General features: G+C 53.2%; 1 protein-coding gene across 8 annotated transcripts in view; it reads right to left on the bottom strand.

Moving 5' to 3' along the window:
- NTM (neurotrimin) overlaps positions 1-12318 on the bottom strand; it is a 341369-nt gene that overhangs the window by 45636 nt on the left and 283415 nt on the right. For all 8 annotated transcript variants that reach the window (XM_054803289.1, XM_054803293.1, XM_054803294.1 and 5 more), the window contains one exon: positions 6991-7223. In XM_054803289.1, the coding sequence (XP_054659264.1) occupies positions 6991-7223 (233 nt within the window). The remainder of the gene's footprint in view (positions 1-6990; positions 7224-12318) is intronic.

Genomic DNA, 12318 nt, shown 5'->3' with positions numbered 1-12318 from the left:
CTTTATACCGGCGTGACCTTCCTGTACTGACAACCCTGGGGTAGCTGTAGTACCGGTACACCAGCGCCGTCTCCTCCCATTCATCCCCTGCCGTGACTTTCGGCGGATGCTCCGCGTTACTATAGTAACAATAAAGCGCTGGTACCAATATTACACTACAACGAGTTGACTCTGCTCCCGCGATTACGATAACAATGCTGTTACTGTAGTAACATTACATTGTTGAGGTCTCACTGTTCTACCCTTAATTTTATTGTCATAAGATTAAATTGCAATAATGTTATTGAGCCGCCATTAGCGTAACCATGGTAACAATAACATTAAGGTAGCGATATCACATTACAGTGGTCCAACCGTTCCACCACAAATATTTTAATGTAGTAAAACAAAAGAGATTACTGCAGTAACATTAAACTGCAGTGACCTCATTAAACCACCACCGGGTTTATCACGCCGAACAACGGTACTTTGGAAACGGCACGCGGCGGCGGGGAGATGCCCGACGTACATCCCGGAGGCGCGGGTGCTGCCGTGCCACTCCTTTGGCTGGCAAAATCCTCGGGGAAGGAGGGGGACCCGTCGTGCAAGGGGGGTGAGCACGAGACCTGCAGACAACTCGAGTCCTGCTTCAGCCCCGCTCGCGCCGCTGGCCTCCCCTTTCACCCGCTCTGTTACACTGAGCTCGCTTCGTTGCCACGAAAGCGCACGCAGCTGCAGCTGGGCAGGATGGAAATAGCGGAGCCACAGGGGTGTCGGAGGTGGAAATGGCCCCAGCGGGCATCGCACCAGGGCACGAGGCAGCTGGCGGAGACCGCAAAGGGTTCGTGTCGGTGTTGCGTAGGGGAAGCCTGCACCACACCAGACTGCAGCATCACCAGTTCACCATGGGAGAAAACCAGAGAAATTAGCCTCAGCCTTGGTGTATGCGAAAAAGAAAAACACGAAGGAAATGAAAACAGTCTGTGTGTCCTATGAATCACTGGCTCTTCCTTCCCCTCGCTCCATTCTCCTGCCAATGATTTCTCCTTGGGAACACGATACATCCTGCCATGGGTCTGGCGGTGCCTGGCCTGCCGGCATCGCTGGGGTGCCAGGCAAGCACGGAGAACGCCTTCCCCTCCCCACTACTTCTCCGTTACCAACTTGCTCTCTCCTTTTATCGAGGGGGACACGTCCCCGGCGGGATGCAGCACGCCTGGCTCCCTCCAGCAGCAGAGCAGGCACGTAACTGGGGCAGCCCGAAGCCGCAGCGAGGGCAGACGTGCGAGCCCGGAGCAAGCGCTTCCAGTGCTTCTGGAGTCTCTGCTTTCCCCCCCCTCCTGCCCCACGATATAATTGCTAATTAATAATAACGTTTAGCTCTCAGATAGCACGTTCCATCTTCAAAGACCTCTGTCGACATTAATGAATTAATCCTCATCAACCCCCCTGTGAAGTAGGTGACAATTATTATCTCTGCCTCACAGATGTTAAATTGATTTGCAAAGAGGTCAAGTGACTTGGGGGAGGCCGGGGGGAGCCTACCCAGCTACACACCAGGTATATGGTCACATCGCAAGGGAGCATGGAGGAGTTGATGGGACCCTGCAAAGAAGGGAGGGCTGGTAACTTTGGGAGGGAGATGGAGAGATCTGGGGTCAGCAATGGATGCAGGAGCGGCAGAGAGGAGGGGATGCTCCCAAGGAGCAGAGCAAAACGGGGATGCAAAGCCAACAACTAGGAGAGCGTGCGAGAACGCGTGGGAGACCTTCAGTCCTCAACAGCAGCCCTAATACAAAAGGAAAAGATGCTTTGATGGACGGACGGTGATTAGCAACAAAAGAGAGACGGGGAAGGAACGCATCAGTCAAAGGAGCTGAGAGCGCAGGCGAAGCGAGGGAGGATTTCGATTTCGTGCCGCTGGTTTCCTCCCCTCCACCGGTTTGGGGAGGCTCTCCCAGCTCTCCGCACGCCTTTAAGAAGGCATTATCTAAACCTGCTTTTGGTTCTAGAAGGGACAGCTGCTTTCACAGGGGAAAGGTGTGGACACACCAGAAAAACCCATGCCAGACGCAGCTCCTGTGGTTTCTGCTGGGCAGCATCCCATCCAGCGCGAAACCCCAGCCCATGGCTCCATCGCACAGCCAACATCTACGAACCCTCCCTGCCACTGAGTTACCAAACAGCCCTGGGCAAATCCCCCTGCCCCTCCTCACCCCAGCACCGGTGGCTTTCGTGGTGCAGGGGACAGGCTCAGCTCCGGCCCGACGTGGCAGCGGTGCTAAAACTCCTGGGGGGAGGGTGGTCAGGAAAGCTCAGAGCAACTCCGGCAAAAAAAAAACAACCCAGAGCAATGCATTCCCATCTACTCTGTTTTCCCTGCAAGCCACCTTGAGGCCTCTGGACAAGGGTGATGATGACTGCAGGGACTGATCCTTCCTCCCAGCTCCTTGGCAGGGCGAGCGTTTCCCGTGCACCTCAGTGCAAGGCAGAAAAGCGGCCGCAAAAAAGTTATCCTTATTCTCCCACGAGTGAAAGGGGCTTATGGCATCAAAGAAAAATTAATTGGGCAGAGATCGGCGCTTGAAACAAAGCCGTCTCGGGCGCTGCAGCCCCACCGGCGGCTTTATCTCGCCGACGCACACCTTGGCAGCGATGCTCCAGGGGCGGCCCCGGCATGGGGCGAGGTGCCACCGGCATGCCACGTCTGCCCCCCGCCACCGGGGTGGCCCCATGCCACCTGCGCCCCGACTCTGGCGAGCAGGTAATTAACTCCCAAACAAAGGCAGGGATTTGCAGATTAACCCAAGCCCGGGAAGGAGTGGGAAAACTCATTTACCACCAAACAAAAGGGGAGGGGTGATTAGTTGCTCCAGTGACAACAGAAAGAGCCAGATAGGGCCAGGGAAACTGATAAAGAAGCGAGAAAGCCTAATATCCCCCAGTTGCTGCTTTTTTTGCTTTTTTTTCCCCCCTTCTTTCTTTCTTTCTTTCTAAGCACTAAAATTCCACCATTTTCTATCATGCAAATTTGTGTGCCTAAGTGAGATTAAACTCCGGCACGGTGCCTCCTTCCCCAAGTCCATTTCCCGCGCCGAGATAAGGCCAACTTTCCTTAATGCATCTTACAAGGCAGTGGGAGTGTTTTGCAGGCACGCATTGGAGACGGCTTATTATCAATACAAATAAGAGCTTTCCAGACACCCTCCTCCTCCTCCCTCGTCTCTCTTTTTTAAACCCAGGAACCCGGAGAAAAGCTTAAATAGCTGAAGTGTCCTGCTGGGAGCGGGGAGAAGGGGGAGGCTGCGCCTGAGATGCTGCGGCAGGGGCAAGGAGTGGGACTCGCTAAGGAAAGCAGAGTGGGATACAGGAGAGGAAGGGAAAGCATCGCTCCTCAGAGGTCAGTGGGGACCAAATCCTCTTTCTCGCTCTGGGTTCCTGCCTCCCTCCAAGTTCAGAGCTTGCCTACCGCAAGCTGGGCTTCCCTGGATTTTGTCTCTTTGGGATTTTTCACCCAGAAACGCCACTCTCTTCCCAAGGGTCCAAAGTGGACTCCTGCACACATGGGAAGTGCTGCTTCCCTGTGCTCTGCCTGGCCTTAGGACAACTCCTAAGAAGAAATGAGGGCTGAGCGAGCGGGACAGGCAGGGACCACCTTCCAGATGCTGCAGATGACACAGACACTCCCTGAGCCATTCATTTTAGGTCCAGCAGCTTCTTCCCTGGGGAGATCCAGGTGCTAAGAACCTCCTTGTACCTTTTGCAGCTATGTTGTTGGCTCACATCACCTTGGCATTACCAACGGCTGAGCCTGACCCCATTTAAAGCAGTCCCCGAAACAGCAGGTCTGAACTTTGAAGCATTCAATGCCAAGGGTCTGTTGTCTCCTTTCCAGGCTCATTTGTCCCACATTAGCGCAGAGGCAGCGGGAAGCAGAGATGCGCCGACCTGCTATTCCTGGATCGGCAGCAATCACCTTTTGCCTTTTGTAGCAGGATTTCAAGACTGACAAGTGTTTCTGAAAGCCTGACCGACGAGGAAAGGTGGGAGAAACGGGGCTTGCATCGTTTCTGAAAGAAGGTGGCTAAGGGGCAACACGATAACAACCTTCCCAAAAGCTAAAGGTTGTTACAAAGAGGACACTGATCAATTGTTCCCCGGGTCCGCTGGGAATAGGCTGAGAAAAACTCCACTTCATTTGCAACAAAGAAGGTTTAAGTTAGATATTAGCTATACATTTTCTAATTATAAAGGTAGCAAAGCAATAGAATAGATCGTCTAGGGAGACTGAAGAACCTGCTTTGTTAAAGAATTTCAAGAATAGCTTTCACACGCGTTTGCCAGCGAAGTCTCTGCCTCCTTGCAGGGGGACAGGCTAAATTAGCTCTTGAGGTGCCTTCTACCCACCTATTTTGGGATCTCAGCCACCAATACAGTCAACCCAGGAATAAATGTGCGGCGCTTCCCCAGCTGCTGCATGGACATCCTTGGTTCCTGGTGGTTTCTAGCTGATTCTCTCCCGCTGCCTTGGGGGACCGTCCCAAACTCTCATCCCCTAAAGGAAGCTCCTTCTCCCACCCTATCCTGTCTTTTGCTTTTTCCCCACATAGCACCTCTTCCTCCAGCAGCCCTTGGCAGACACCAGGGACGCCCCAGCTCCCCACTCCCTCCATCCACGACTATTTCCCAGCAATACCCCCTAAACTTGGGGAGGAGAAGGGATGCCCGGCATGGGCTGAGGGCGCCTGGACCCTGACCGACATGCACCCATCACACCTGCCCCGGGGAGCAGCGGGCTGCTGAAATCCCGGCTGGAAGGGGAAGAGCTCCTTGCCCCCTGCAGTCAGTCCCTTTGGAGAGCGCAGCCTGCCCCGGGGCACGATTTAATTGCATCCTGAGAGGTGGGAGTGCTCCTGCCTCCAGAGCTGTGCCCCCAGGCTCTTTCCTGGCGCAGCAAGGGGAAAGTCAGGACCTGCTTAGAGCAACCTGCGCACCTCCCTCTTTCTGGCTGCACCTGCACTAACCCTGTTGAAAAGGGGAGACCCCCTTTCCCACCTCCTCTCACCGCTGCTCCTTTCCTTTGGGCTGCGGGAAGGGGCAGGAGGTCCCACAGCCACGCACTGAACTTGGCACATCCCTGAAACCTGGCGCTTGGACGCCCTGCCTTCCCAGGAGGGAGGGGTAAGCGCTGCTTCCCGCAAGCTGAACGCCTTTTAGGGCAGGATTATGCCAGACTGCATATTTATTGGGCCCATTTTCCAAGGCAGGAGACTTAATCCTGGCACCACAGCCAAATTTTATCAGGGTCATTAAGGCAGGTCTCCCTTTAATTGGACATGATATTCAATCTCATGTCCTGCTCCAGCGTGTTGCTGCACATTACGCTCTTGCCACCTTCCACCTGAGAAAGGGCTGGGTGAGCCAAGCGATAGCTCTTGAAATTAGGGGGCCCACTCCTGAGAGCCGGTATTTCTGTCGGCAGCAGCGAGGATGTTCAGCATATTATAGGACTGAGCCCATCACTGAATCCTCCAGTATTTAACCGTACCACTGCAAGGAGTTAAGATACGACCTTCTCCTCCAGTACCAAAACATCTCTTCCTAATGATACGGCAAGACACAGGAGGGATGGACCTGGATGGCTGGTGATACGGGGAATTTAGGTCAGGAAACGGGAATCAGAAGAGAACAGATAGAAATTGTCCTGCATCACCCCGGCACCTCATAGCGACTTCAGAACTTGCGGGTGATCGACTTTGGCTTAAGAAACTCAGGCAGGTAATAACAGATTGCAAGATAAACAGCAAGGACCCGGGCTGGCAATGCATCCGCTTTCTCTCCGCGGTTAATGGAGATGGAGAAAGTCCGGCTCTGTTTAGTTTGCTTGATTGCTCGAAGGGGAAAGAGAAAATGGAAAGGGAGGGAGGGGGGAAAATAAAGGCCCTGGGTTTGGCTTTTTTTCCCCCCCTTCTATTCATTAGGCTGTCAATAACGCTCAGGCCTGGCATATCGACGTCAGATTAGCTCAACCCGACTCTGTACAAGACCAATGCCTTTTTAACCCAGCTCGTTTCCAAATCAATACACCCATCAGCATTCGAAAATTAGCCCGAGACGAGATTCCAATACTAAAGCTGGTGTGTCATGCTAAGAGGGCTTCTGGCCAAATCACAGAAGAAGAAGGAAAAAGGGTTGCTAGCAAGGGATTAGAAATTTTCCATTAATCTTCCCCGAGGCCGTCTCCCTGAGAGCACATTGGGCCCCGTACATCCCGCCACGCGGGGTCCCCTTTGCCCAGCACACGTCCTGCAGCACAGATACGGGAGCTATCTTCCATGAACGTCCATCTGCTTGAGCATCGCGCGTGCCCACGCTTGTACGTCCCCTCTCAGGAGCCCGGGTGCGCTCGCACGCTTGCTGAAGAGCACACGTACGTACCCTGCAGACTGTGCAGCCTCGGCGAGGCGTGCTCACGCGCCACCGTACGCACACTTGGCCACCGCAGGTGCTCCGCCACCCCATGCCGGCCTTCCTCCTCCTCCTCCTTACAGACGTATAGAGTTTCAACACACAAACACATATTGTTGCTAGGCATACACACACCCCCGCGGAGTACACAAATCTGCCAGCTCTCTCTTTTCCCCCAACACAAGTTTTACTTCAAGCATTGCCTCCAGCATGGAAAACAAAAAACTCCCATCAAAATAGAACAACAACAACAAACAGCAACATGGCTTTGCCAGTGACTACTTCGGGAGGCAGAGCTGCCTGGATCAGAGCCCCACGAGGACTCCAGGAAAGTTGGATAAATGCGATTGCAAATGCCTGGGCACTGCCCAGCTTCATTGGGACTCTCCAACACTGTTGATCAGCCTCTACATTTGCACCAAGTTGTCTTACATGCAGTAGGCTCGACGTAGGAGAAACGGGAGGACAAGACACCGGGGCACAAGGGATGAACAGAAATCAAAGCCCCAAGCCCAACCCCTCTACGAATTCCCTTCCTCTTACCTTGCACAATGAGATGGACACGCGATGTCTTGGGGTGATTGTCTGTCTGCACGGAGCAGGTGTAGGGGCCCTCATCGTACACGTCCACATCTTGGATCTGGATGCTGTACTGGGTTTTGGTGTTGGCCAAGAGCACCACCCGAGGGTCCAAGCACCATTTGTCATTGCCGGCATAGAGGATGCTGCTGCGGTTCAGCCAGGCCACTCGGGTGACTCGGTTATCCACGGAGCACCTGGGGAGAAGCAGAGAGGTGACCCATCGGCTCTTGGGCTCTCTTCCCTCCCTTCCCCAGCCCCTCCTGGTCCTCCTGGCAGTACTTTCAGCTGTGCTGCCAGCAGCAGTTTCAGAGACCAAGTGCTTTCAGTGTCCAAAGAGAACAATGTCAGCACTTTACCTGCGGTGCTCAGAGCACCGATATCCATCTAAACTGGTGGCTCTAGAGATTCGCCCAAGAGCTTCACAATGATTTCAGATGTAGAGAGGTCAGAGCCACCCAGCACCAGTCATCAAAGGACCTTTCACCCCTCCGTTCCCATTTGCTCCTCTGCAAACCCAGAAACAACCAGAGTCGAGTCAAAACCTTCATCCTCAGTCAAAACCTTCATCCTGAGTCCAAACCAGACTTTTTTTTGGGGGGGATGCAGGTTGCTGCCTCCTGCCCAAACCCATCACTTGTCATTCTCTCTGCAGACCTTCATATCCCTGCAGCCAGGCAAAGAAATGCAAAGTGGAGGCGGGAAAGCGGCTCGCTCTGCTTCACAAAGGAGCGAGGAAAATTTATCTCAGGAGAAAGCCAGCTCTGACACACCTCTAAAGAGAAACCTTGAGCTTTCTACCATTTGTCCCCTCTGTCAGCTCTCCTTTCGCTTCCCATCATCTGCATTGCTGCATCTCCTCCACTTACTGCGCCTTACCCCAGCTAAGCATTTCAATTATCAGGTGATGTTCTGGAAGTAGAAATCTTTTATTTCTAGCCCCATTAACAACCCGATTCCCCCCCCACCCCCCCCGACCTCCGGAAGACAACACAGTGCAAATCCAGAAGAGACTTTGCTCCTGAAGGGGATTATTTTCCTGTCTTGCTCCTCCCAAAGGTCTCCGCCAGCCTGTAACCCTCCATCCCCGGGTCCCCAAGCAAGGAGCCCCCCCGAGCCGGTTAAAACCCCGCTTTTTCTCCGAGCAAGTTTGGGATTACGGAGCCGTTACGACTTATCCGCGCTTTGCTGGATGCCGGAGATGGAGGATAATGTCCTTCCATAAAACCACTCAGCCTCAGATCCACTGTTCATATACTCCCCAATCGACTTCATCACTTGTGCAGAGGCTGGGATGCAAATTAACTTTGGAGGCACCAAAAAAGAGCACGGCAGCCCCTGGGAGGGCTCGCACGGGGTAACCTCAATGAATGCGAGGGGCTGAACGGGCTATACATGCCAGACTGCGGTAGCAGGGGAGTTACCGGCAGGGATGAATATATCTGTGGCATGCGGACTTATCCTGACGCTTTAGGGATTGTGTCCTTTCTCAGGGTGAGCTGGCTCCTTACTGGTGGGCAACTTCTCTTCCTGATCCGTCCATACTGATGCCAGTGAAGACACAGGTACCCACCCGAGGACAAGCTGTCTCGTCTAGTCTCTTTTTTGGAGGTATCTCTTTGGCCCTGACGGTTACAGGAGAAGCCTAGATAACTCCCTCAGCCTCAACACGCAACGTTTGGAGGTTAAGGATGATGGATCCCCATGAGGTGACTTGCCCAAGGCGAGACGGGTAGTCCGCAGCCCAGGACTCCCCTGCTGATTTGCTAGGCAAGTACCCAAGCTACTGCACCATCCTCCCTCTCTGGTGTGAAAAACATCCAATAAATTAAACAATTTTACTGCTGTTCCATAACGATATTGCGATAATAATAAATTAAATGTGAGCAGATTTTTTTATTATCTACATAAAAAAAGCAATAGATTCAGCCTGGGCTGAACACCAAGAACTCGGCTCTCGCGCTCAGCTTCATTACAACTTGAGCAAAACCTGAAAGTTGAGTTGCTCAAGTTGAACAAAACTTGAGATTTCTTCCCAGAGGATGGTTTTAGTATATTATAGTCCAGACTTTAACTCTACTGGTAGCTTAGCCCAATGGGGTTTGAATAAAATGCAGGTGGATACTTGGTGCTTGGCTCTGGCCTGCCCTTCGCAATGCTGTGAAACAGGCTCCTGCGGTTGCAGCGAGCAGCACGTCTGCACAAACGCAGGGGTGTCCACCCTGCCTGCCAAAGCCGTATTGCGGAGAAGGACCGGGTGATGAGAAGCCAGACGTGGCTTGAATTTCTCGGACCGGTCCCTTCTGCGGAGATTATCCCCGAGGACCTGTAAGCAGGCTGAACTAAAAATATATATTTCCTCTCTCCTCCTCCACACCAGTTTTTTTGTGAAATGCATCAGCTTGGAGATCCCTGGATAATAATGGAGCCAGACAGTGTGTAATCCAAGCATTCCCTCTATCATATGGGCATTTAAGTGCTTTTGAAAAGCAACGGGGCTCAGGTAACGCATGAGGCAACAGTGAAATAAGTGCTTTCGCCCTTCACAGCACCCGGCCACAATCTCTTCTTATCACCTAGACACGCTTCTCTGTCCCTGGGATCGGCAAGCTTAAAGTTGTTATTTTATTTTCTTCCCTGCCTCTTAAAGCTCCCAAGCCAATATATATATATAAAATAAAGGGCAGGAAGAGCTCCCGGGAAAGACGCACTTTCACCTCTGGACATGGTGTGCTATTTAGGGGATGGCAGGTTGTGCTCCTGCCTGAGCTCCTTCCAACCACCGTGCCAACCCTGCTCCTCCTCGCACAAGTGCCGGTCGGGGTCCCCGCGGCCAAGGCTCGCCGCAGCGACCCGATGCTCTTCCAGCCCCTCCATCTGCTCCCCCTTCCCTCCTCCAGCAGCTCCTCTCTCCGCAAACCCGGCGCAGGGATGGGAAGCCCTCCTCTCCTGCACGCAAGCAGCCGAGCGGAAAGCCTTTGGCTTCGGTCGGGAAGCCAGGCTCCAAGCACAGGTGGAGAGCAAAACCACCGCCGAGCCTGCAGCCTCCCCCTTCCCACCCCGCTCCTGGCGAGGTGCAAATCCCAGAGATGCTCCCTCCACCTCGCTGGAGGCTCTCGCCCTGCCTGGGAGGGAGGGGAGAGAGAGGTCCCTGGCGCTTGCCTCCAAAAAGAAGGTGTAAAAATAATTATGAACAGATGAGGTAATTTTCTCTCTCAAGATCCTTAATTTTTGATACGTTCCTGCTCAGAAGGCAGGGCCTTCTCCTCCAGGAAGATGAAAAACTGCCGACTGTCAGCACAAGGAGGAGATGCTGCTGCTCCGTCTCTCTGCTGTTTCTTTCCCTCTAAACCCACAGTCCAAAGCCTCAGGGTTTTTCCTCCGGGAGGTGGAAACGCTGCTAGCACACTACTGCTGCATCATCCCGGGGGTAGCTAGTGACAGTTTGCAGAGAGATGTAGCTCCTCACGCTGTACCAGACCCTCTGCTCTCTGCCGCCACTGAGGGCACCTCAAAATGACCACGAGCAATGGAGTTTGGGCATTTTAAGACAGTTGTGTGCACTGATGAAAGGTGAGAGCTGCGTGCATACATCTTCCCTACTCCTCCCAACCTGCCTGCTCGTGCCCTTGTCCCACACTCCCTGGGCAACAATGCACAGCGGCCACAAAGGGGATACAGGTGCAGGCTGGTTCTGCCTTTTCCAGACCCATTAGCATCTCTGCAGCCAAAGCTTCTTGGCTTTTGCTATCCACCCTCTACAAGCAAGCTGGTCCATTAGGACCGGCCGCTATCCCCCAAACCAGCCAGCATCCCCATGCAAGGAGCCCATGGGTGCAGCCGACAGCCCACCTGGCTGCAGGGACACCAGTCGAAGATGGAAATTGAAAGTGGGAAAGCATCGCTGTCAGGTTTCCGCCACCTTAGGTGACACCAGACCAAAGATGAGCAGGGCTGAAAATGCCAACAAAGCCCTCGGTGGGGACGCAGCAGCCACGGCCAGAGGGGACCAAGCTGCTTTGCAGACACAGACCTGCTCCCAGAGAGCCCACGACCAAACTGCAGCCGCCACAATCAACTCTACCAGGAATAACTTACACAACAGGGTGCCAAAGCTGAGCGCCCTGACCACTGATCCTGCCTGTGCTTCATACAGCCCCCGGTACCTCCCTGCATCTTCGGCGCAGACACAGATGGCACAAGCCAGCAATGACATGCCCTCCTGAATTTCTCTCTCTGCTTTCGCGAGTTTGCACACAGAAAATGACGGGAAAGGAGGTGGCCCGGCAGTGGGGGGAAGGAGGTTTTTAATTACTGAAGTGTAGTAATTGGCACACAACACTTTTTTGTTGCCTCTTATGCAGATCGCTGGTGTTCCAGAGGGCTGGGCTGGAGAGCACAGATTGTCTCAACCCAGCAGGACACACACGAAATGAATAATGTTAATTAGAACTGAAAAGAGCTCAGCGAAATTACCAACCTGATTGCCGCTTTCATTGCAATTATCAGGGTACAAACTCCATCGTGGGGAGGCAGGGACGGGGCTAAACCTGGCTCACCCCAGCAAATTTGGTGGCCCAACCTTGGGGCCGTGACCAAGCTGCCCCCAAACCAGCCCCTGCACTCAACAACCCCCTGGGCTCGCCTCTCCTTCCACCACCACCTAATTTGCACTGCGTGCCCACCCTAGAGAAACCCCCCTCCCAAATCCAGCCTGCCTGATGGAGTTTCACACGCACAGCACCGACCCACCATCAAGCATCCCTAGATGTCTTGTCTTTTTCTTCCAGGTCTAACTCAGCAATTCCCAGACACTTCTGGATTTTGAAGCAATCCCTGCCACGCCAGCAGTGTTTTGTCTCTGCTACGGGCCAGACCAATCTGGAAATCAGTTTGGAAGAATTAGCCTGGGGTTAAGTTTAAAACTAGGTGCAAAAGCCTCCCATTGAGGCTGGGCAAGGAGACGAGCTGCTCCAGCCCTGCCTTGTCCCCAGCATCTCATGTCCCTTCCAGCCTCTGCACCAGCAGCTCTGCTATAAATGATCAACTAAACTAGACTGCTGCCGGAGGCAGGAGCTTCTCATCTCAGATTTATTTCTGTGATTATCACATTTTATTGTTATTTATTAGGATTAATTAAAGGCTGGGCTGTGAACAACTCAATCCCATTCAAGCACAGTCCCACCGCTCTCATAGACTTTCCTATGATGTTTACACTCCGGTGACAACAGAAGTTTGGCCATCAATTCCTGAGCGAAGGGAAAGCCGGGGTCAGATTGTCCCACGCTCCTT

The sequence above is a fragment of the Grus americana genome, chromosome 24 (genome assembly GCF_028858705.1).
Source record: "Grus americana isolate bGruAme1 chromosome 24, bGruAme1.mat, whole genome shotgun sequence".
Lineage (NCBI taxonomy): Eukaryota > Metazoa > Chordata > Aves > Gruiformes > Gruidae > Grus > Grus americana.
Note: the sequence above shows the minus strand (reverse complement) of the source record. Positions and strands in the feature narration are given on the sequence as shown.